At 38.2% G+C, this 24,775-nt stretch overlaps 1 protein-coding gene across 3 annotated transcripts in view; it reads left to right on the top strand.

The window, feature by feature from the left end:
• VPS8 (VPS8 subunit of CORVET complex) overlaps positions 1–24,775 on the top strand; it is a 247,363-nt gene that overhangs the window by 124,163 nt on the left and 98,425 nt on the right. For all 3 annotated transcript variants that reach the window (XM_032338603.1, XM_032338586.1, XM_032338595.1), the window contains 6 exons: positions 4,379–4,498; positions 5,786–5,842; positions 9,385–9,467; positions 10,207–10,291; positions 11,099–11,197; positions 22,228–22,317. In XM_032338603.1, the coding sequence (XP_032194494.1) occupies positions 4,379–4,498; positions 5,786–5,842; positions 9,385–9,467; positions 10,207–10,291; positions 11,099–11,197; positions 22,228–22,317 (534 nt within the window). The remainder of the gene's footprint in view (positions 1–4,378; positions 4,499–5,785; positions 5,843–9,384; positions 9,468–10,206; positions 10,292–11,098; positions 11,198–22,227; positions 22,318–24,775) is intronic.

Here is a 24,775-nt window from a genome sequence, read left to right as displayed (position 1 = left end):
TACCAGGGATGCAGATGCCTTCTGCTTTAACTGTTGTTATTCTTAGTACATGGTTTCTGTCTTTGATCCAATGGATGGCTCTAGCCATCACCTGAACATTCTAGCCAGTCTGAATGCAGAAAGAGATGAAGCAGAGAGTTTCCTCTCTCTAAGAAGACTTTTTAGAAGTTGTATACTACAATTCAGCTTACAACATATTGATCAGAACTTAGATATATTGCTTCTCAGCTGCTAAGAGAGATTGAGAAATGTACTCCATGTTATGGGTGACCATGTGTTTAGCCTAAAATGAGGAGTTCTGTTTCTAAGTTAGGAAGGAAGAGCAGATGTTAGAGCACAATTCCTGATTTCTGTCATACTCATCTGAAGTTTGTCGAATGTGACATCCAAGATCCTTCTGTATTTTCTGGTCCCTGATTACTTCTTTATAATTGCTCTCTTCTCCTGTCCCTGACACACCCCCTGTGGCACACACATTCTTTGTATTAATGAACTTCTCAACTGTATTAAATTATTGCGATTCACTAAACTGCATCATTTCTATGTCTTACGTTCTTAGTGTGAGTTTCCTTTCATCCCATCATGCCCTTCCTTCCCTTTCCCCGCCTGGCAAATTCCTAACCATTTTCCAAGACAGAACTCAAATATCATCCACGAGAAACTCCTTTAGAATCCTTTCCACACTTTGAGTTTGATTAGTTGCCCCTTCTCCATGTTCATACTTATGCAGCACATGGCACGCTGTAAGGAATTATTTACAGGTTTATTTTCCTGCCTGGAAAATAAAGTTGAGTTTCCGTTAAGCAGAGACTATGAGGATTTTTGTGTGTGTCATTGTTTTAACATGCCCCGAGTATGTCCAGCACAATGCGTGCATGCTGGTAAGTGGTCAAGACATGTTTGCAAGTTGAGTGAATGGGAGTTTGAATTTAAAACTGTGCCAAGTTGGAGGAACAATCCAGATGAAGAAAATAGCACTCCGTGAAGTACTTAAACTATTACAGTTGGTGAATTGCTACCCTCGTATATTGTTTTGTATTGCCTACCTTGGGTCATTGAAGATTGAACTCTTGAGATTATTTTCTCATTTCTGATTAGAGAGTCCTATTAACAAGTGTGCTGCTGACAGAGCCAGTGAACATGGGAATGGCAGCAAGCACCAGAGAACTGGATGAGCATCAGAGCTAAGGTGATACTATGTGTCTGAATGACTACAGACATGGAAGTGAAAAGCTGTTACTTTGTGACTTTATATAAGATTGCTCAGAAAATTTTTTTAAGCCTGGTTCCTGGAATAGGTAAGAGAAGAATGGAGAGAGATCAGAATTTTGAGGATGATAACTGTTAGACACTTGGTGAGGTGCCAAGGGAATTGGCTGAGAGTTAGAAGTGTTTTCTCAGAAGGTGTTTCTAGGATCAGTTGGTAAAGTGGTCCACACCTAGAGAGTGAAAGGATGGGGAAAAGCCAAGCGGAGCAGTAGCTGGGCCCAAAAGTTGAGTCTAGGAAAGCACCTGCGCATGGCAAGGGAGTGATGATGGAGTATCTTAAAGCGATAGAGAGTTCTTTGAATATTGTCAGTTGGAACTTAGAAACCTCAAAGATTATAACTTGAAGTATTCTCCAACTGTGGTAATGAAGAATTATGCACTTGAGCAAGCTGTGGTTGCCAGACTAAAGCAGGACGACTTAAAGAAAGGGGTACACTGCTAGCAAAATAGGAAGAGGTAGGCCAAAAGCTGTGTGCCCTGAGGGAACATTTTACAACAGGAGCAGTCTTACACTTGATCTTCAGGTGAGAGTATGAGAGGGAACAGGACAACCAAGGGAGCAGGACCATCAATGGATGAGACAGTTGGTTGTTTGGCTAATCCCAGAAATACCTGATCTTCCTTCCCTGTATTCTGCATTTTCTTTCTTTGCTGATGGTGTCATCGTCGGAAGTGCCTATCAGGCCCAAGTCTGTCGTTGTTTATTCCTCCTTTAGCCACACGTTTCCACTCAGGTAAATCCTTGTCCTGTTGCCATCCTCTCTGCAGGGCCTTTTGCACCTGTTCCCGCTTCTGTTTTCATGATCACCATCCTGGTTCAGACCACCTTGTCTCTCTGTTAGACCCCTGCAGTCACATGCATCTCACCTGGGCTCTTTATCTTTTAATTCTTCCTTGTGTTATTTTATCCTGTTCACTGCCAACTGAATAATTTTCCCAAGTGCAGTGCTGATCACAACCAGATCTCCTGTTGAACATGTTTAGTAGCACCCCAGTTTTCTGTGGAATAAACTCTAGATTCCTTGGAATGACATTTGAGGCCTCGTCTTTTCAGTCTGCTATCTCTCTCCTCCTCATGCATGCTGCTACATTCTAGTGGAATACATCGTTTCTTCAAACACACTTGTGTTTTCCTGTGTCCATGCTTTTGCTCACACTCTTCTCTCTGCCTTGGTAACTCTCTCCTTTCCAAACTTTTCTCGTTTCTTTTCAAATTCCCTTTCTCATTTTCTCCACCATGCTTTTATAACCATATGTTCTTTCATAATGTTGGTCACATTGTGCCTTTTATTTATTTGTTTTTTAAGATTTTTTATTCACTTATTAGAGAAAGAAAAACAGAGATAGAGAGAGTACACGAGTGGGGAGGAGAGGGACAAGCAGGCTCCTCAGTGAGCAGGGAGCCTGATGTGGTCTTGAACCCAGGACCCTGGGATCATGACCTGAGCCGAAGGCAGATGCTTAACTGACTGAGCGACTCAGACGTCCCCACATTGTGCCTTTTATTTCAGATTTGTTACTTGATTCTCATTGCTTTCTTACTCATTACCTGAATGCGTTTCCCTTTCCATCTTACACCCAGGAGGTAGACAGGAGGTGAGAGCTCATTCAAACCAGAGGAGTGATTGTGATTGGATAACTGTATGTGCTTGTAACAAGCTTGTTGCCCGAAGCCATTTGTTTAAGGAACTGCTTGTAGACAGGGCAGAAGCCATTCACTTCACTGATTCCTGGGCTAGTGGACTTCCTTTTCTGGTACACCTTCACTCTCAAGTTATCTTGCTTTTAAAAAAATAATAATAATTTTTATTGTAGAATAATGGACATACAACATTATACTGGTTTCAGGTATATAACATAGCAAGCAATTCAATATTTACATACATGAAATGGCTATTGCAGTAAGTCTAGTTAGTTACCATCTGTCACTACACAAAACTGTTGCAATATTATTGACTTCCTTATGCTGTACATTTCATCTCTGTGTCTTATTTATTTTATAACTGGAAATTTGTACCTCTTAATCGCATTTGCCTGTTTTGTTTAATCACGTCCTCTCCTCCCCTCTGGCAACCATCAGTTTGTTCTCTGTGCCTATCCGTCTGTTTCTGTTTTGTTTGCTTTGTGTTTTAGATTTCACATATAAGTGAAATCATATGGTATTTGTCTTTCTCTAACTTATTCCATTTAGCATAATGTCCATCCATGTTGTTACACCTGGTAAGATTTCGTTCTTCTTTGTGACTGAGTAATACTCCACTGTATGTTTGGGGGTGTGTATGTATACATGTATGTGTGTGTGTGACATACCACCTCTTCATCCATTCATCTGTCGATGGAATTTAGGCTGCTTCCATAGCTTGGCCATTGTAAGTAATGCTGCAGTAAACATAGAGGTGCATGTATCTTTTTGAATTAGGGTTTTTGTTTTCTTCAGATAAATACTTAGAGATGGAATTCCTAGATCATACTACTTTGTTTTTTGAGGAACCTCCATACTATTTTCCACAGTGCTGCACCAATTACATTCCTACCCACAGTGTGCATGAGTCTTCCCTTTTCTCTACATCCTTCCTTGACAGGTGCTCTTTCTTGTCTTTCTGATACTAGCCAATGTGGCAGGTATGAGGTGGTACCTCACTGTGGTCTTGACTTGCATTTCCCAATGATTAGTGATGTTGAATATCTTTTCCTGTGCCTTCAGGTTAACGTACTTTTAAACCCCAGAATTGCTCTCTTCTTCCTGTGTTGGTAGGCAGCTTTTTGGTACGGTTACTTAAACTTAATTTAAATTTAACTTTAGAAGGATTCTCTTTTAAGAATTCCAGAGGGAAACATGTTTAATATTTCTTCAAAAGCCAGCTCTGGCAATTCAGTTCTTACCCAGTTGTGCCTAGAAATATACCAAAAATCACTGAAATGTTTTCCTTTCAGAATATGAAAATAGTTTGTGCTCCTGGCATTGAACTCCATTGAACCCAAAAGAGTCTATAAAAGAATCTTTTCCTGATCTTCGAAGAGTAATAGGGCTTCTCGCCACCTTTCTAATGGTATAATTTTGTGTCAAACCAGATGGTGTATGGAGTAACTGGTCTCTTTTGCTCACCAGGTTATGGTGGAGAATTCCGATTTCACTCCCTCACAAGTTGGGTGTCTCTTCACATTCCTTGCCCGGCAGCTTGCAAAGCCTGACAATACCTTGTTTGTAAACAGAACCCTTTTTGATCAGGTGCGTGTCTTTAATGATGAGAATTGGTTTTATTCTCTTTACTGCTCATAGGAAATGACTGGACTACACATTTTCTTAATGTAATAGCCTAGCAGGTAAATGTCTTATCAGGTAGGTGCCTGGTCTGGTTTTTAATTTGGATTAAATTAGTTGTCAATTTTTTGATGTTGTGTCTGGATAGAATGACTTCGCCTAGTAACTTGCTATCTTGGGAGTATGGCTTGTGGAGATTGGTTTATAGAAATTTTCGTTCGCTGTTATTCTGTTGCTCTAAATTGCCTAGAATTCTTTGCTCAAGAATTTTTCAATTTAAGAATTCATGCCTCTCGTTGGTAGCACGTCTATGATGTTGATCATCTGGAAGACAGATCATTATTAGAAAGTCTGAATTTCCCTATACGTGACTTTGTCTCTGAAGGTATCTCCTAATCCCAGTTAGATATCTTCTGTATATCCATAGGCAGGTGGCAAAGAAAACACTTTTTATCTGGAGAAAGTTCCCAGTAATGACTAGCATTTATTGAACACTTCATAGTACCAGGCTCTGTTCCAGGGTTTTTTTGTTTTGTTTTAAAGATTTTGTTTATTCATTTGAGAGAGAGAGCACAAGCAGGGGAAGCGGCAGAGGGAGAGGTAGAGGCAGGCTCCTGGCTGAGCAGGGAGCCCAAATTGGGACTTGATCCCAGCATCAGGGGTTCCTGACCTGAACCAAAGGCAGACAGATGCTTAACCAACTGAGCCACTCAGGCGCTCCTGTTCCAGGGTTTTATATGTATGTGTTGACTCATTGCCATTGTATTGGTAGCCCTGAGATTGGTATTGTTGGTACCTTCTGTTCTGCAGATGAGGAAACTAAGCCTTGGAGGGGTTATGTCACTCATCCAAGTCCATACTTAATAAGTATTATTATCAGCAGTAAGTGTTGTTATTAAATGTTAAAGAGGTTAAGACTCAAATAAATTCAGGTGGCCTGACTCTGTAAAGTCCATGCTTTGCCTGGTCCATTGTATTCAGGGATCTTAAGGTTAAGGTGTACAGAGGGCGCTGTCTTCCTGCCATGTTTCTGAATAGTAAGGATAAGATAGATACATATTAAGTTGTTAACATCCTTGAACCTGCTGTGCCTTCTGACAGGCTAGTCAGGAAGCCATATATCTGTGGGGCTTGTTATGGCCAAGTGTGAGTGAATTGATGATACAGAAAGAGTGTTTCCTGTTATTTTCATTACTACAGTGTTATGGCATCCATGTTGGTATCCAGTAAAGAAAATAGCTTTTCTTTCACCAGGTCCTTGAATTCCTCTGTAGTCCTGATGATGACTCCCGACACTCTGAAAGACAGCAGGTATGAACTACTGGAACTCTTTTTGCTAAAGGATGGGAAAGAGGACAGAAAAAGCTAGAAAGAATCCTTCTGTGCTAGACATCATGAAAGAAAGGGGAAAGTTACTTGTGCCAAATCCTAATACTGTGCTAGATGGTGGCAACCAGAAAATAGTGTGGGTAGTTGTTAAAGGTACACTTGTAAACAATTTATATCAAACTAAATTCTTAGGCAGGCTGGACTTGTCTGCATTCAGCATGACATCAAAAAGAGTTACTCATCCTTCTCTATGAAGTCGCAGCAGTTGGCACCTGTTGTGTTCTGCTTTCTGCCTGGGCCATTTATCTGATAACCACCCTAGCTGCTGTGGCTCTGAACCAGAAAGGCTGCAGGCTCCTGAGTATTGGGACATCCAACTTTAGGGAGTGTCCTATAGCCCCCCTGCATTAGGGGTAAACATTTCTGGAGACTAGAATCCCATCTGTCGCTCCACTAATCACTAAGAGATTATAACTGTTTGGTTACCACTTTTTTCTAGTTAAGTCACTTTGAGTGTCTCTCCCAGGAGTAGCCTTCAAAGATTACCCCACTATAACTGTGAGCACGAAGAGAGCCTACTTTTTTTTTTTTTTTTTTAAAGATAGAAGCCTTTGCAGCTGTCTTTTTTTTTTTTTTTTTTTTTTTTTTTTAATTTATTTGACGGACAGAGATCACAAGTAGGCAGAGAGGCAGGCAGGGGGTGGGGTGGAGGCAGGAGGGAGCCTGATGCAGGGCTTGATTCCAGGACCCTGGGATCATGACCTGAGCCAAAGGCAGAGGCTTTAACCCACTGAGCCACCCAGGCGCCCCAACAGAGCCTATTTAAAATTGATGGCCAGAGTCTGTCAGATAAGCAAGCTACAAAATATAAGTACTTGCAGGGCCATGCTGGCCTTCTTTTTATTGTAATAGTGCCCAACAGCTGGAATGTTGAGACTCGGATAAAGAACAGAGGATAGCAAGGTGACCCTTTTGCCTGCACAGCTGTGTCCCAGTGACTGCTGCAGACAAGCTTAGGAGAGAGAATGACTGATAACATTTTGGTTATCTCAAATTATATTGAATACAGCTAATAATGTGGACCCCCTCACTTTGCCCCATTTCTCTCTTGGCAGGAAAAGTGAATGATGGTATGTGTGGTGTTACTATATAAAATGATAAGCGCTTTTAATATAAAAAACTAAATTACACAGAAATAAAAATCAAATCTAAATGTAAAAGTCGAACTGAAAAGTAATCCTCATATAGTAGTGCTGTACTTTTGGAAGTCCCCTTTGAGACTATCCAGGTTTTTTCTCAACTCATTTGAGAAATAAGAAAATTGATACAGTAAACTGCTCAAGTTCACAACTAAGATCAGAACCCCCTTCCGTCCCTTCTAATCTAGCACTCTTGTGTCATGTGTTATGTATAAAAATTGGTGTCTGCAGTGTTTTTGAGTGTTTTCTGGTGGTATGCTGATAAAATTTTAACAACTGGTTCCCCAGGTGTAGTTCTGATACAAATGTTGGTTGATATTTTCAATATTTAAGTGAATAAAATGAAGACACAACAGTGAAAGCATGACAGAACCCACAGATCCATCAGCGAAGTGACTTCTGTGCTCAGCTCTTGAATACTGGAAAAATAATAACTTAGTTTTTTGTGCTATGCACAGTATAATGATTCTGACATGCACACTTTTAAGTTTGATTGCCTTATTTCCATCACTCTCTTATCCAGGGATTGGCAAATTTTTTTAATTTTTTTTTTTTTTTTTTTTTTTTGTAAAGGGCCAAAGAGTAAATATTTTAGGCTTTGGAGGGCATGTGGGCTTTTGTTTTTATTTGTTTTACATCCCTTAAAGATACAGTAACACCTGATTTTTACAGCATTTGCTAATTTCCCTAGTGTAAGTACGGATCTCTATGGCTGATTTCAGCCTACCAAAATGATGTTTTAAACATAGAACTGGGAAGAGATGCATAGTACCATCCCCTTATATAATATTTCCACCATACAGATGCAGTAACTAACCCCAAGAGCATGCATAGTAAAATGTAGTAAAATAATTGGGAAGTGGTAAGTTTTGAATGTTAATTACTTTTTAAAATTTAGTGTATTATAAGTTTATATAATTTAATTTTGTAACAATTGCTGTGCTTAACAACTGGCATACACAATTCCTGAAAATGTAACAGTCAGCTCTGTTGAGTTGGTAAGACTGGCTCCAGCAATGGCATTTCTATTATGTTATTCCAAATTGAGGCTCCCAGGAGATGGGTTCACTCCATGGTTCTGTCTAACAGTACATTACAGTGCTCAAAATGGACCAAATTAGGGTTCTGAAAAGTAAAATAGAGATAGGTTTCATTTCTTCTCCCCCTTTTTGTCTTTGTTTAACTTAAGAGTTAATCAGTTTCCTGTGTTAGAAAAGTACTTTGTTGAATGGTTTCCTAAAGTTCTGGAAGGGTCATGTTCCTTTGGATCTTGAACTTAAGTATAAGAGAAAGCTTTCTCACATTGTCCTATTGACTATGTAATGATTCTATTCTATTTTAAGGTTTATTTAAAAATATTAATGATTCAGTCTCAACATCCTAGTCACTTTTTTATTCATCTACTTGGTGTGGTAAGGATTAATTATATGAACTCCAGGGTGTGTTTGTTTTTATGGTAAAATATATATACCATAAAATTGATTTTAACCACTTTAAGTATATAATTCAGTGGCTTGAAGTCTGTGTCATTGTTGTATAACCATCATCACCGTCTATCTTCAGAACTTTATCTTCCTGAACTGAGACTCTGTACCCATTAAACCATAACTCCCCAATACCACCTTTTTCAGCCCCTGACAGCTACCGTTCCACTTTCGAATTTGGCTACTTTGAATTTGACTACTTTGGGTACTTCATATGAATGGAATCACACAGTATTTGTCCTTTTGTGACTGGCTTATTTTGCTTAGCATGTTTTTAAGGTTCATCCATCTTCTAGCAGGTGTCAGATTTCATTCCCTTTTAAGACTGAATAATATTCCATTTTATGCATATACCATATTTTGTACATCCATTTGTCCATTAAGGGACATTTGGGTTGTTTCCACCATTTGCCTCTTGTGAGTAATGCTGCCATGAGAAACCCCAGTGTTTAATTAGAGAAATTAACATGTAAACATGGATACTGCCTGTGGACACTAGATTTTAAAGAACCATGAGCTATTAAAGCACCAGATAAATACATGGACATTTTTGGCTTAGTGGAGGGTTAATTAGATAGTCTAATAAGACTTTATTTATAAACACTATGACATTCCTTCCATGTTTGAAAAATAGAGCCATTTATCTTTTTGTGAGATTTAATTACAGTATCACTAACATTATGATGGTAGTCTCCTGGTACCTCATACATGGGAAAGCCAAGCCAAAACTTCAAGTAATATGACCAACCAAAAAAAAAAGTTACAGTTTGTGTAGCTGAGTGGACTCTTACAGAGCTAGTAAATAAAAGTTGATTCCAAAGTGTTTATTTTAAATGTTCAGGTCCTTTTAGAATTGCTGCAGGCTGGAGGCATAGTTCAGTTTGAAGAGAGTCGGCTCATCCGGATGGCAGAGAAAGCAGAATTGTAAGTTGTTTTCAACGTATACGTTAGTTCCCATATCCTAAGTTAGACTTCTCTACCTGGAGGCCCAGTTGATGCATTGCCAATCCTTGATTAAGAAAGCTATATAAATAACAGCAGAAAGCCTAAATGCAAAAGTTCTGGTCTTTCAAGTCTAGAAATTAAGTTACATTTGCGTAAATTAACACTGAGTAAATTTGAAGTGCTTGTGCATTTGTTTTAGTATGAAAATGAAGTAAGTCTTATGATTTACTAGTTTAGTTTTTCTTTACTTAAAATTTCCATTGTTTTATAGATTTTTGTGTTACCTTATTCAAACATATTCTAAACAGTGCAGAATTTGAGATAACAAATAAGATACATTATGTTAACATTTATCTCATTTGTTGACTATTTCATTTGCCATATTTAATTCAACAGAGAAACATCATATAGTTTAATTGATGACTAATATATTAACTGGTTTTATGTGACACATTGTTGCTTTAACATTTATTTTGTACCCAGCTTTGAAATTTCTTCTAACATATAGTATTCATATTCAGCAGCATTTTAAATGTGTATTTAGAGGAATGGCAGCCACTCCTGTCCCTTAAATACTGTAACTTCATTTCACAGTAGAAATAACATCTACTATATTCATTTTTCTTGACACTAACCTCTGTGAGCAAAGCTCTTGAAACAATAAGCTAATAACCGCCTGTCTATTTGGTACTCTGAAGTTTTCCCTTTTATGTTATAGCTATCAAATTTGTGAGTTTATGTATGAACGAGAACACCAATATGACAAAATAATTGATTGCTACTTACGTGACCCTCTAAGGGAGGTGAGTTATGAGACTGCTTTACCCTTTTTTTCTTACTCAGTCCTCTCCTCCCCTTATTAGGTAGACATAACTATTAAGTAGGTATAACTATTCAGGAGAAATGTTGGGACATCTGTTTGCTGATTCAATGTTGGGTTTGTTTTTGTTGTTGTTGTTGTTTTTCATTTATTCAGCAGGTTTTTATCAAGTGCTTACTATTAGCCCAGTATACACTGATCATTAAAATAGGTCTAGTTGCTGCAACTTTGGAACTTACAATCTAGTGATGGAGACTGACAGTAAGGAAACCAGATACTTAATTATAGATGTGATGAGTGCTTGAGAGGAGAAAATGGGCGCAACTTGGGAAGATATTGGGGAAACTGACTTCTACAGAGAAGCCAGGGAAGGAATCTTGGAGGAGGTGACATAGAGACTGGGTTTTGGAATTTGAGATGAAGCCAGTCAAGCAAAAGCCAGCAGCAAAGTATTGTAGGATAGGGACAAGGATAATAGAGAAGGGCATGATGTGAGATGAAATTAGGAATGTAGATAGGTTCCACCAAAGATAAAAGTATATGATATTCCCTCATTTGGTTAACGAATTGAGATCAAAATTAATTGGAGTGGATTTGCAACTTCCAAGAGTCTACCCTAAACATTAAATTCATTCTCTTTAGTGTCAGTTTTCCAGCAATTTAACTATCTACAAGTGGCTTACCATCTCCAAATAGTAGATACTTACCAAGACTGTTACAGATAGTGGATAGTGATTGACTATTGCTTGAGTGAATGAATGAATAAGTTGCATTGTCTTGTGTTCTTCAGGAAGAAGTCTTTAACTACATTCACAATATCTTATCCATTCCTGGACACAGTGCAGAGGAGAAGCAGTCTGTATGGCAGAAAGCTATGGATCATATAGAGGTGCTGATTCAATTAAAACTTTTGAAACTTCTCCATTTGTATGGATATGACCCAAATCAAGTATACGCTAACTAAGTAACACCCAGTGTCATATAAAGTTGATCGACTTGAGGATTAACATCTTTTTCAGATTATTTATTTCACCTTGTATTCATATTCATAAAGTCCATGTCATAATACAATGTATTCTATCATGACTTCTGAAAATAACCCAAGTTCAATCAGCCGGACGACAAGCTGGAATATTGTGGGTTTTTAGAACCTTAGAATGACTCTGAGAATAGTATTGGTCGTTCTCCCTGAAATGGGATAGGGAGCCATTCCCCCCAGTCACCCAGTGGAATTTTACAAACAGTCCTCTAATGCGTCGTTTTCTCCGATGTATTTCTCTCTCTTATATAACAGAGTGGCGATTCTCATTTTGTTTATACATGCTGTGTTACAAGAATACAGGAATTGACTTTGGAGCAAGAACTTTTTAGAAAACAAGCTTATAGATACCTAAATGGAGAGACTAATGCATGTGTGATGAACATGTGGTCACAGTGCATTCTTAGGAGGGGCCCCAGAATCAGTCCTCCAATTAGTTTCCTTAGATTCATCATGTACGCTGCATCTCAAAAACCAACAGAGTTAGCTGGTTTTTTTTTAAATCTATTCTGTTTAATGGATCACTGATAATTAAAAAAAACAAAAGTATAATGAAAGATGTCGAGGTAATACTGCTTTGGAGATAACAAATCTATAGCTTTTCTTCTTGTAGCATGGATCTGCTGCGGGTGGAGGAACTTCTGGTGATAGGTTGAGTGCTATAGTGAAAGATACATGATTATTCAGTATCTTTTTTTTTTTTAATTTCAGCGTAACAGAATTCGTTGTTTATGCACCACACCCAGTGCTCCATGCAATACTTGCCCTCCATAATACCCACTACCTGGCTCCCCCAACCTTCTACCCACCGCCCCTTCAAAACCCTCAGATTGCTTTTCAGAGTCCATAGTCTCTCATGGTTCATCTCCCCCTCCAACTTCCCTCAACTCCCTTCTCCTCTCCATCTCCCCATGTCCTCCATGTTATTTGTTATGCTCCACAAATAAGTGAAACCATATGATAATGGACTCTCTTTGCTTGAATTATTTCTTTTTTTGTTTGTTTGTTTGTTTTGTTTATTTATTTATTTATTTATTTTCAGCATAACAGTATTCATTATTTTTTCACCACACCCAGTGCTCCATGCGATCCATGCCCTCTATAATACCCACCACCTGGTACCCCAACCTCCTACCTCCCCGCCACTTCACCCCTCAGATTGTTTTTCAGAGTCCATAGTCTCTCATGGTTCACCTCCCCTTCCAATTTCCCCCAACTCCCTTCTCCTCTCTAACTCCCCATGTCCTCCAAGTGAAACCATATGATAATTGACTCTCTCTGCTTGACTTATTTCACTCAGCATAATCTCTTCCAGTCCTGTCCATGTTGATACAGAAGTTGGGTATTCATCCTTTCTGATGGAGGCATAATACTCCATAGTGTATATGGACCACATCTTCCTTATCCACTCGTCTGTTGAAGGGCATTTCGGTTCTTTCTATAGTTTGGCGACCATGGCCATTGCTGCTTTAAAAATTGAGGTACAGATGGCCCTTCTTTTCACTACATTAGTGTCTTTGGGGTAAATACCCAGTAGTGCAATTGCAGGGTCATAGGGAAGCTCTATTTTTAATTTCTTAAGGAATCTCCACACTGTTCTCCAAAGTTGGCTGTACCAACTTTCATTCCCACCAACAGTGTAAGAGGGTTCCCCTTTCTCCACATCCTCTCCAGCACACATTGTTTCCTGTCTTGCTAATTTTGGCCATTCTAACTGGTGTAGGGTGGTATCTCAATGTGGTTTTAATTTGAATCTCCCTGATGGCTAGTGATGATGAACATTTTTTCATGTGTCTGATAGCCATTTGTATGTCTTCATTGGAGAAGTGTCTGTTCATGTCTTCTGCCCATTTTTTGACTGTTTTGTGTGTGTTGAGTTTGAGAAGTTCCTTATAGATCCTGGATATCAACCTTTTGTCTGTACTGTCATTTGCAAATATCTTCTCCCATTCCATGGGTTGCCTCTTTGTTTTGTTGACTATTTCTTTGCTGTGCAGAAGTTTTTGATCTTGATGAAGTCCCAGAAGTTCATTTTCGCTTTTGTTTCCTTTGCCTTTGGAGACATCTCTTGAAAGAAGTTGGGGTAGCTGATATCGAAGAGGCTACTGCCTATGTTCTCCTCCAGGATTCTGATGGATTCCTGTCTCACGTTGAGGTCTTTTATCCATTTTGATTATTCAGTATCTTTAAAAAATTGTTATACATAAGGAAATTGATAAGAAAGGATGAGCTCAGAAACTTTGAGGAAACCTTGCTTGTGATGTGAATTCTTTGTTCGGGTTCCTGACGGTCGTAAAGTTTAGAGAGATGGGAAATGTGCACAGCATCTTACGTGAAACATGTGGTGTGAACGGTGGGGCAGTCAGTCACCAGGTATGTGGTCTGAAGTAATTGCTATGCTTTTTTCATCTGTAGGATTGAGAACATACATGTTACTTAATGTTACCCTATTCCTGCTAACAAAAAATTGAATACATCTTCAAGATGTGGAAAGAATCCAAGAAAATCTTTCTCTGTATACATTATATCTTTTTTCTTTAATCATTTTGTGTTCTTTTTCCTTTCATCATTCCCTTTGTCTTCATAGTTGCATTATGGCTTCTTCTTCATTTCACTTCATCTGCATTACGCAGTGGTTTGAGCACATGGGCTCCAGATACCTGAAAATGAAGCTGTGCCTTGTGATGAATTAATCAATGAGTAAACAAATCATGCAGCAGAAAACTCATACTGGAGAAACAAGAAGTATTTTTTACTGCGCAACAATTACTTCTACGGGTTATTTTCCCCACTTCAAGTTACCTTGAACTTTATCGTATTTCTTAAGGCTACAATTACAAATACATGGGCTTTTTGTTGAAGAACTTCCATGGCTGCAGTAATGTGAATAAATTCATTGTATAGGGGGAAAGGTCCTCAGAATTTTCTGACAGCAGACACAGTGCATAGATTAGTGGTTCTTAACACTTGAGGGATTATAGAACTCCTGTGAGAATCTAATGAAAGATTTGGATCCATATATTGTTCATATACTGTGCATGTACACAAGCTACATAGTTTTGTTTACAATCTCAAGGATCCACAGACCTCCTAAAAGCTATTCTTAGATTGGGTCTGTGGATTCCGGGTAAAGAATCTCTAGTTTCAGTGGTTTTTCCAATATAGAGAAAACATGTTTCTTTAGATTTTTAAAAAATGTTTTTCATTTTGAGGCACCTGGGTGGCTCAGTCAGTTGAGCATTTGACTCTTGATTTTGGCTCAGACCATGGTCTCAGGTTCAGAGATCGATCCCTGTGTTGGGCTCTGTGCTCAACAGGGAATGTGCTTGAGATTCTTTTCCTTCCTCCTCCCCCTGACCCTTCTCATATACATGTGCACACTCACTCTCTCTAATAAATAAATAAATCTTTAAAATATTTTTCATTTTGAAATATAGAAAACTTATAGGGGAAAACCTCTCAGTTTTTCACCATTTAATATGACGTTATCTGCAGGTCTTTCATATGTGGCCTTTATTCTGTTGAGATATGTTACCTCTCCACCTATTTTGTTGAGCGTTTTTTATCATGGACAGATGTTGTACTTTACCAAATGCTTTTTCTGCATCTATCGAAATGGTCATATGGTTTTATTCTTTCTCTTGTTGTAATGAATCACGTTGATTGATTAGTGAATAGTGAACCACCCTTGCATCCCGGAAACAAACAAATTCCATTTGATCATAATAAGTGATTTTTTTAAATGTATTGGTGCATTCAGTTTGCTAATATTTTGTTGAGAACTTTTGTATCTGTGTTTATCAGAGATATCTGCCTGTAGCTCTCTTTTTCATAGGGTCTATATCTGGTCTTGGTATCAGGGAATGCTGGCATACTCTCATAGAATATCCTCTTCTATTTTTTGGAGTTGTTTGAGAAGAATAGGTATTAACTCTTCTTTAAATGTTTGATAGCCTGATCATTCACAGACTGTACTCCTGGGGCAAATAATACATTATATGTTAATTTAAAAAATAATTTTAAAAAGGTTTGGTAGAAATCCCCTGTGAGGCCATTTGGTCCTGGACTTTTGTTTGCTGGGAGTTTTTTGCTTCCTGATTTAGTTTCTTTGCTGGTTATCAGTCTGTTCAAATTCTCTATTTATTCCAGATTCATTTTGGGGAGGTTATATGTTTCTAGGAATTTATCCATTTTTTCTAGGCTGTCCAGTTTATTGTCATGTAATTTTTCATAATAGTCTCTTATAATTGTATTTCTCTGATGTCCGTTGTTATTTCTCCTCTTTCATTTTTTATTTTATTTGAGCCTGCTGTATTTTTTCGATGAATTTATCTCAAGGTTTATCAATTTTGTTGATTTGTTTCAAAGAACCAGCTCATGGTTTCATTGCTCTGTTCTGTTTTTTCAGATCTTGATGTCCTTCCTTCTACTGTTTTGGGTTTTTTTTTTTTTTTTTTCCTAACCCCTTTAGGTATAAGTTTAGGTTGTTTATTTGAGATTTTTCTTACTTCTTGAGGTAGTCCTGTATTGCTATAAACTTCCCTTTTAGAGCACTTTTGCTGTATCCTGAAGATTTTGGACCATTGTATTTTCATTATCATTTGTTTCCATTTTCTTTTAATTTTTTAAAGATTTTACTTATTTGAGAGAGCACGAGGGAGAGAGCATGTGCCAAGGGTAGGGCAGAGCAAAAGAGAGAGAAATAGACTCCCCACTAAGTGGGAGCCTGACATGGGGCTCAATCCCAGGACTCTGGGACCATGACCCCAGCCAAAAGGAGACGCTTAACTGACTGAGCCACCCAGGCACCCCATTAGCATTTTTTTTTCATTTTTTCATTGATTTCTTGGTTGACCCATTCATTGTTTAGTACCATGTTACTTAACCTCAATGTATTTGTGATCATTCCAGACTCTTTCTTTTGGTTGACTTCTAGTTTTATATCATTGTGGTTAGAAAAGATACATGGTATGAATTCAGTCTTTCTCATTTTGTCTGGACTTGTTGTGACCTAACTTGTGATTGGTTTTGAAGAATGTTCCATGTGCACTTGAAAAAAAAGTGTCTTTTCTGCTGTCTTAGGTTAGAATGTTTTGAATATATCTGGATGGATCTGTGGATTTCCATCTGGTACAGTGTTTCATTCAAAGCCACTATTTCCTTGTTGACTTTCTGTTTGGATGATCCTGTACATTCATGTAAGGGAGGGGTTAAAGTACCCAATTACTATATTATTATAAATGACTTTTTTTATTAACTGCTTTACGTATTTGGGTGCTTCCATGTTGGATTTATAAATACTTACAGTTGTTACATCTTGTTGGATTGTTCCCTTTATAATTATATAGTGTCTTTTATTTCTCTGTCTTTACACTCTTTGTTTTAAACTCTAGTTGTCCAATATAAGTATTGTTACCCTGGCTTTCTTTTCACTTCCATTTGCATGGTAAATGCTTTTTCTTCCCTTCACTTCTGATCTGCATGTGTCTTTAGGTCTGAAATGAGTCTCTTATAGATGAGTCTCATATAGATGGGTCTTGTTTTTTCATCCATTCTGTCACCCTGTATCTTTTGATTGGAGCATTTAGTCCCTTTGCATTCAAAGTAATTATTGGTAGGTCTGTACTTAACTGCCATTTTGTTACTAAGAATTTAGTCCCTTTGCATTCAAAGTAATTATTGATAGGTCTGTACTTAACTGCCATTTTGTTACTAACGCTTTTGTAATTTTCCTCTGTTCCTTTCTCTCATGCTCTCTTCTTTCATCGTTTGTTGTTGGCTTTGTGGTATAATTGGATTCTTTGTTCTTTATTTTGTGCATATCTTTTCCTGATTTGATTTGAGGTTACCTTAGGTTTATATATAACACCTTATGCATATATGAAGTTGATGGTCACTTAAGTTTGAACCCATTTTTTACTCCTTTCCCTTCTAGGTTTTAGGTATAAGGTGGCATACTTTATATCCATTTATTTTGTGAATGCCTTGACTGATTTTCATAGATATACTTATTTTTAATGCTTTTGTGTTTCCTGCTTTCTTAATTTTACTTATTGTCATTCTTTCCATTCAAAGAACATTTCTTGTGGGACTGTTTTAGTGGTAATGAATTCCGTAAACTTTTGTTTGTCTGGGAAACTCTTTATCTGTCTTCATATTCTGAATGGGTAGCCTTGCTAGATAGAGTATTCTTTTTTTTTAATTTATTTGACAGACAGAGATCACAAGTAGTCAGAGAGGCAGGCAGAGAGAGAGGAAGGAAAGCAGGCTCCCTGCTGAGCAGAGAGCCTGATGCGGGGCTCCATCCCAGGACCCTGGGATCATGACCTGAGCCGAAAGCAGAGGCTTTAACCCACTGAGCCACCCAGGCGCCCCTAGATAAGAGTATTCTTGACTGAAGACTTTTTTTCTTTTAATCTTTGAATATATTTTGCCACTGTCTTTTGACCTTCAGTGTTTCTGCTGAAAAATCAGTGATACCGTTATGTGGTTTCCCTTATACATAACTGTCTTCTCTTGCTGCTTTTAAAATTCTCTCTTTATCAGTACTTTTTGCCATTTTAAATACTGTGTGTCTTGGTGAGGACCTATTTAGGTTGATTATGTTAAATCTCTGTGCCTCCTGGATCTGGATTTCTGTTTCCTTTCCTAGAATCAGGAAGGGTTTTTTGGTTTGTTTTTGTTTTAATTTTTTTATTGACATATAATGTATTATTAGCCCCAGGGGTACAGGTCTGTGAATTGCCAGGTTTACCCTTCACAGCACTCAGAATCAGGAAGTTTTTCGCATTATTTCTTCAAATAAATTATCTGTACCCTTTTCTCTCTCTTCTCTGGGAATCCCCATAATGTAAATGTTCTACTTGATGGTGTCTCTGAATTCCTTAAGTCTATTTCCTTTTTTTTCCCCCCCTCCCTCTGCTGTTCAGCTTGATTGCTTTCCATTACTCTGTCCTCCTGGTCACTCATCCATTCTTCTGCTTCTTCTAGTCTGCTATTTATTTCATGTAATATATTTTTAATTTCAGTAACTGAGTTCTTCATCTCCGTTTGGCTCTTTTTTATATTTTCTGTCTCGTTGTTAAGAGTCTTACTGAGATCCTCTACTTTTCTTCTCAAGTCTGAGTATCTTTATGACCACTAACCTAAATTCTCTATTAGGCATATTATCTCTTTCATTTAGCTCTCTTGCCATGGTTTTGTCCTGTTTTCATTTGAGACGTATTCCTTTGTCTCTTCATTTTGTTGGACTCTCTGTGTCTGCTTCTGTGTTTTAGGAGAGTCTGCTGTGTCTTCTGCTGTTGAAAGTTGTGGCCTTACGAAGAAGAGGTCATATAGTGCCTGCAGTGTGATGTCCCCTGTTCACCAGAACCTGGTGCTTTAGTGGGTCTTCTATGGCTGTTGCCTGTATCCTACTATTGTGGTTGAGCTGCCTTTGCTCTCAATCCAGTTATCTGCAATAGCTCTTTGCCCTTTGTGGTCAGAGTTTGTCCCAGTATTGTTAGTGGGTCAGTCTGGGGCTGCTTTGGTCTTAAGGTGAGTTAGACCATATGTTTGCCAGAGATGTGGTAGCACTGAACTGCGGGAGACTATGGAAGTGGGGTGTGCCATGCTAGCAAGGTCCACACTGGCCAGAGGAAACTTGCAGCTTCTGGGGATCCAGGCTGGCTGGATTGGAGGGGTCAGGTTCTTTGAAGTGCCCTGGGGCAGGATGCATGCTGTTAGCAAGGTTTGTGTGGATCTGCTGTGGGAGGGGACCTGGAATGGAGACCTGGCTGGAGGAGGCATGTCCACAGGAGAGCTGGGGTGCAGTGGTTGTATATGTAAGTTAGAGAATATGGGTGCTGTGTTGGTTCCTGCAGGAGGCTGTGTGTTCATGCTTGGGTGGGGGGGAGTGGTGCAGAGGAAGGAAATGGTGCCTACCAGCTCCTTTGTTCCTAGAGAGGTCTCCTAACGATCCCTACCCCTTGAGTACACGCTCTGAGATTAGCAAACAAATCTCCCTCCCCTATGTCTGATGTATTTTTCAGACTAGTTCTGCTCTGTTTTGTGTGTTTCCTCAGGACTGTTTATTGTGCTGTCTCTTTAAGGGTGGAGGCTTAGTCTCCTCTCACCCTCCATGCTCTCTTACTAAAAAATGCTCATTTTCAAAGTTCCAAGTTTAAAATCCCAAAATTCCAAGTTTAAAATTCCAAGTTTAAAATTGTGATTATAAGAATTCACAAATCCAGGGACGCCTGGGTGGCTCAGTTGGTTAAGCAGCTGCCTTCAGCTCAGGTCATGATCCCAGCGTCCTGGGATCAAGTCCCGCATCAGGCTCCTTGCTCGCCAGGGAGCCTGCTTCTCCCTCTGCCTCTGCCTGCCATTCTGTCTGCCTGTGCTCCCTCTCTCTCCCTCTCTCTCTGATAAATAAATAAAATCTTTAAAAAAAAATCTTTAAAAAAAAAAAAAAGAATTCACAAATCTAGCCTCTCTGGTTTCAAAGCCATGTTATGGGGATTCATCTTCCCATGCAGGCTCCCTGATGCAAGAGTCTGTTTTCCCTCTCTGTGCCTGAGGTGTCCATCCCTCCTGTCCACAGGACTAACAGGACTGTCAGTCCATTTAGCTCCCTAGTGTGTCTCTACCTTTCCTACCTGCTTCATTGGGGTCTCTTCCCTATATTTAGCTGTGGAGAGTTTGTTCTGACAGTCTTTAGGTCATTTTCTGGGTAATTTGCACTAATGTAGGTGTGTAGGTGTTATCTAGTTGTATTGGTAGGAAATGGTAAGCTTAGGGTCCTCTTACTTTGCCATCCTCCCTGCCTGTCAACCTTCTGTACTTCTAAATATATTTTATTATTAGCTGGTCAGGTTCTATCAAAAAAAAAATTATTTTATCCTTATGATAGTGACAGGGATTGCACTAAATCTGTTATTTTAAATTTAATTGACATCTTTACAATATTGAGTCTTCCAGTCTATGACCTTGTGGTTATAAGTTTTTATTCAAGAGCTTCTGTAAAGGTTTACAACTTTCTCTATAGAGAAAATAGGTCTCTGTTCTTCATTAGATTAACTATTATAATTTTATATTTTTATGGTAACAGTGCTATAGTTAATGGTTTGTTTTTAATTTTTATTTCCAACATAAGTACGTTTATTATAAGGATTTTTATGGAAGGCTTCTGTTTCTGGTATATTAACAGTTTTTTCATAAATGAGTTTTTTCATCTTTTCTTTCTTAGTATATAGTTATCGTGAATCTTATTGGTATGAAACCAGCCTTGAATTCTGTGGATAAATGTAACTTGATCCTGATAGTATCCTTTTCAAATATTGTTGGACTTTGTTTTTATTTAGGATATTTGTATCAATGTTTATGATTAAGACTTATCTATAGTTATCCTTTTTTGTCCCCTTGAATTTAGGTGTCAAAAATTGTGCTAGTCTCATAAAATGAGCTGAAGTTTTGGTTTTGTTTTGTTTTGTTTCCTGTTCCCTGTAAGAGGTTAATTAATGTTGGCATTATTTCTTCCTTAAATGGTTGCTAAAACTTACCAGTGAAGCTCTTTGGGCCTGGAGTTTTCCATATGGAATGATTTTTGAGTATTCATTCATTTCCTTAGTGATTACAAATCAATGTAGGTCTTTTTAATTGTTAAGTCAGTTTATTTATTTATTTATTTGTTTGTTTGTTTGTTTTTAAAGATTTTATTTATTTATTTGACAGACAGAGATCACAGATAGGCAGAGAGACAGGCAGAGAGAGAGGAGGAAGCAGTCTCCCCGCTGAGCAGAGAGGCCAATGTGGGGCTCGATCCCAGGACCCTAGGATCATGACCTGAGCTGAAGGCAGAAGCTTTAAACCACTGAGCCACCCAGGCGCCCCTGTTAAGTCAGTTTATTAAACAATTTTTTCTAGGAACTTTTATCCATTTTGTCTGAATTTTCAAGTTCTTGATATAAATTCGTAATAATTTCTTTTTAATACCTTCAGATCGGTAATAATATCCCCTTTTCATTTGTGTTGTTCATTAGTTGTGCCTTCTCTATTTTGATACGTATTATATAAAAGTAGTCTAAACTATAATTACTTGTGTCTGCTCACTATTATTAAAGAACAGGTACTACACAGAAATATTAGATATATCATCAATGTTGCAGTCACAATAACTTGTCTCATTTTTAATTGAGAATATGCCACATTGATGTGGTGTTGATCTTTGCATTTTTGCGATGTAAACATACAGTGGGCAGGTTAGAAGAGTAGGCCACAGAAACCAAGTTAGAAGAGAGTTTCAGGAAGATAAGTATCAGTAATTTCTAGGAAAGTTCAAGGAGAGGGCAGGTTGGAAGTCTTAAATTTAATAGAAATAGATCTTATTAACAGTGGTAAATAAACAGTTGTCAATTTCTTTGTCTCATTTAAGACTTGTAACCTTAAAATGTTTTAAGACACTCCTTATTTCAAAATCTACCAGCCATTAGGAGTAAAGTTTTCAAATTCTTAGCTGCAAAAATTGCAACTATCCCCTTTTTTTTTTCTTTGCTTCAGTTATTACTTTAAGCTCAAGGGTGAAATTCACTGACAGGAAATTTGGGAAAGCTCTTGTTCCTTCTGTTTATCCTGTAGATATCAAGGCTTAAATCCAGAGTTTTAGTGCTTTCATTTTCTAAGCATGAATTACCTTTTATATCAAAATCTAATGTTTTACCTGGCATATTTCTAATTTTGTTCACTTGTAATGTGCCTTTAAATTGGGACCTTATATTGAGGTCTTCTGAAGTGTAGTGTAGAAGCTCATGAAAATACTGAAGTAGGTAATTATGCTTCACATCTATGGAAATTCTATTTAAACTTAACATAAAAGATCATTTTATCTTTTCCTTTCACTTTAGGAACTTGTATCCCTGAGGCCTTGTAAAGCTGCAGAGCTGGTTGCTATTCACTTTTCTGAACAGATTGAAACAGTCATTAAAAAACTTCAGGTAAATATGGCAAAAATACATTGGGAAGAAGCATCTAGTGGAGAGACAATTATTGGATATTCACTTAAGAACTTTGTAGTAATTTCCTCAACAGATAGTTGCCGTTTAAGCATTTTCTACACATGGTATGTGTGTATATATATTTGGAAGCAGTTGTGTGATGATCTCTGCATCTGGAAAGAGTTCATCTTTATGTATAATAAATAGTAACATCACCAAAACATTTTTAGAACTATGCCCTGTACTTAATCTAGAATTAGTAATCCATAGAAGATTCCACCCCCCCTTTCTTTTTTTGTTTTCTGCTATAGAAACTACAGCTCTATTCTCTTTGAGGTTAATGTTATTTATTATTTATTCAGACTTTTGTCATCCTCAAATTGGGTTAATACTGACTATTTGGAATTTTTCTTGGAAAATCTTTTTTTTTTTTTAAGATTTTATTTATTTATTTGACAGACAGAGATCACAAGTGGGCAGAGAGGCAGGCAGAGAGAGAAGGAAGCGGGCTCCATGCCAAACAGAGAGCCCGACGCGGGGCTCAATCCCAGGACCCTGAGATCACAATCTGAGCCGAAGGCAGAGGCCTAAACCGCTGACCCACCCAGGCACCCCTTTCTGGGAAAATCTTAACTAGAATACAGTTATATTAATGTTGAATATTGAGATGCTCAATTTGAAGTGTGATTTAGTGAACATAGTATTCCACTTGTCACTATTATTGCGGTGCTGATAGTGTGTTTTGCTCACTGTTGTTGGGGCCACAAGTTGTAGGGGTAGGGAACAGGACAATGACAACATAAAGCATGACCTAGAGTCCTCAAGTGCCCATAATTGTAGGAGGGGATAACTATGCAAGAGGAAAGTCAAGGCAGTGAGTGGAGGGCACCTGGCATGAGAGACAAAGATATGGAATCTATTAATTTAAACACTTAACTGTGGCCTCACCATGTACGACAGGATGGTAGGCTGTGGTTTGCAAATAAGAGTGCAGCTTTTTCTTTAATTTTCCCTGTGGAAGAAAGAAGCACTTACATAACATGCAAGGTTATAAGTGCCACACCAGACACGTGGAGAAAGTGTTATAGAAGCAAGAGGAGAGAGAGAGAGAGAGAGAGAGACTGTCTGTCTGAGGCTGGCAAGAGCTCCCAGACATGCCTGGGCTGGGTCCTGAGTGATAGACACCAGTTTTCCAGTCAGAGAATTGAGAATAGCTTTCTAAATAGAGGATTCTGTGTATGTAAAGACTTGAAGGCATGAAACAACATGCATATCCAGAGAATGGCCAGGTCTGTGAAGCCTGACATGCTGGGGGTAGTGGTGGGAGGAGCATTCAGGTGAGCCAGAAAAGGTCTGAATGAGGGAGGAGTTAAAGGTATAGGGCCTAGAAACCAGAGTTTGCACTCTGATACTGAACTATCTTATGTGTAGTGCTAAGAAATTATATTGTATCTTCTAGATAACCTAGAGAATTATTAAAGTTTTCCACCAAAAAACATTATCAGATTCATTTTATATAGAAAATTAGTTTTATCATGTAGGGAGTGGACCTGCAAAGAAAGCGTATGGAGAACAGAGACCACCTAGGCCAGTTAGAAGGTGAAGGGTCTTGGCAGAAGATGGTGAGGTTGGGGATTAAGTGGCAGTGATATGGATGGGTTCAGGATGTGTTTGTGAAGTAAAACATGTAGGGCTTCAAATGAAGTTGTAGGTGATGGGAGAGGTTAAAAGTGACTCCCAGACATCAGGCTTGGCTGTCCAGCCTGATGAGGTTCTTTAACTCAAGATAAAGACACATCTATGGATTCAAATATTACGTCCTTGCTGTGAACCAGAAACACTGTTTCGTGCCAAGGATATAAAAAACATATACATGTATCCCTGTGCTCGAGGAAGAAGACGGATAAGCCAAAAGACAGTTGCAGAATAGTTGGACTTGAATGAAGATAGAGCATTGCTCAGGATACTGAGGAAGTATGTGAGAGTCAGCCAGTCCATTCTAATGATGAGGGCAGGGGGACATTTCTGCTAAAACTACTCTCAGTCCACAGAACCTCTCCTCTCTTTAAAAAAAAGTCGGCAGTTTCTGATGAATCTCCTCATCTTTAGTGCTGTTACTGTCATTTAAAATGTAAGCCTACCCAGTGCAGCATTTTCTATTTTCCTTAGTCTCTCAAGATCCTTAGAGACAGAGAAGACAAGTAAATGAATATAATGTCACTCATCAGACAAACATAAAAAAGCTGAAGTATCATGGATTTTTTTTTTAAACTAGCTTTTTGTGGAGTAGTTGTAGAGTCATACACATTTCTTTTAAGGAAATGAAGTGCTTATTTATTTCAGAGATTTACTGAATATGAGAGAATCCCACACAAATTTTATAACGTACCTTTCTTGGTGGCAAGAAATATGCTTCTGACTAATCATTCTGAGAATTCTTAAAATGAAAACAAAAGCC

Source organism: Mustela erminea, chromosome 1 (genome assembly GCF_009829155.1).
Source record: "Mustela erminea isolate mMusErm1 chromosome 1, mMusErm1.Pri, whole genome shotgun sequence".
Classification (NCBI taxonomy): Eukaryota; Metazoa; Chordata; class Mammalia; order Carnivora; family Mustelidae; genus Mustela; species Mustela erminea.
This window is presented reverse-complemented; position numbering and strand designations above follow the sequence as displayed.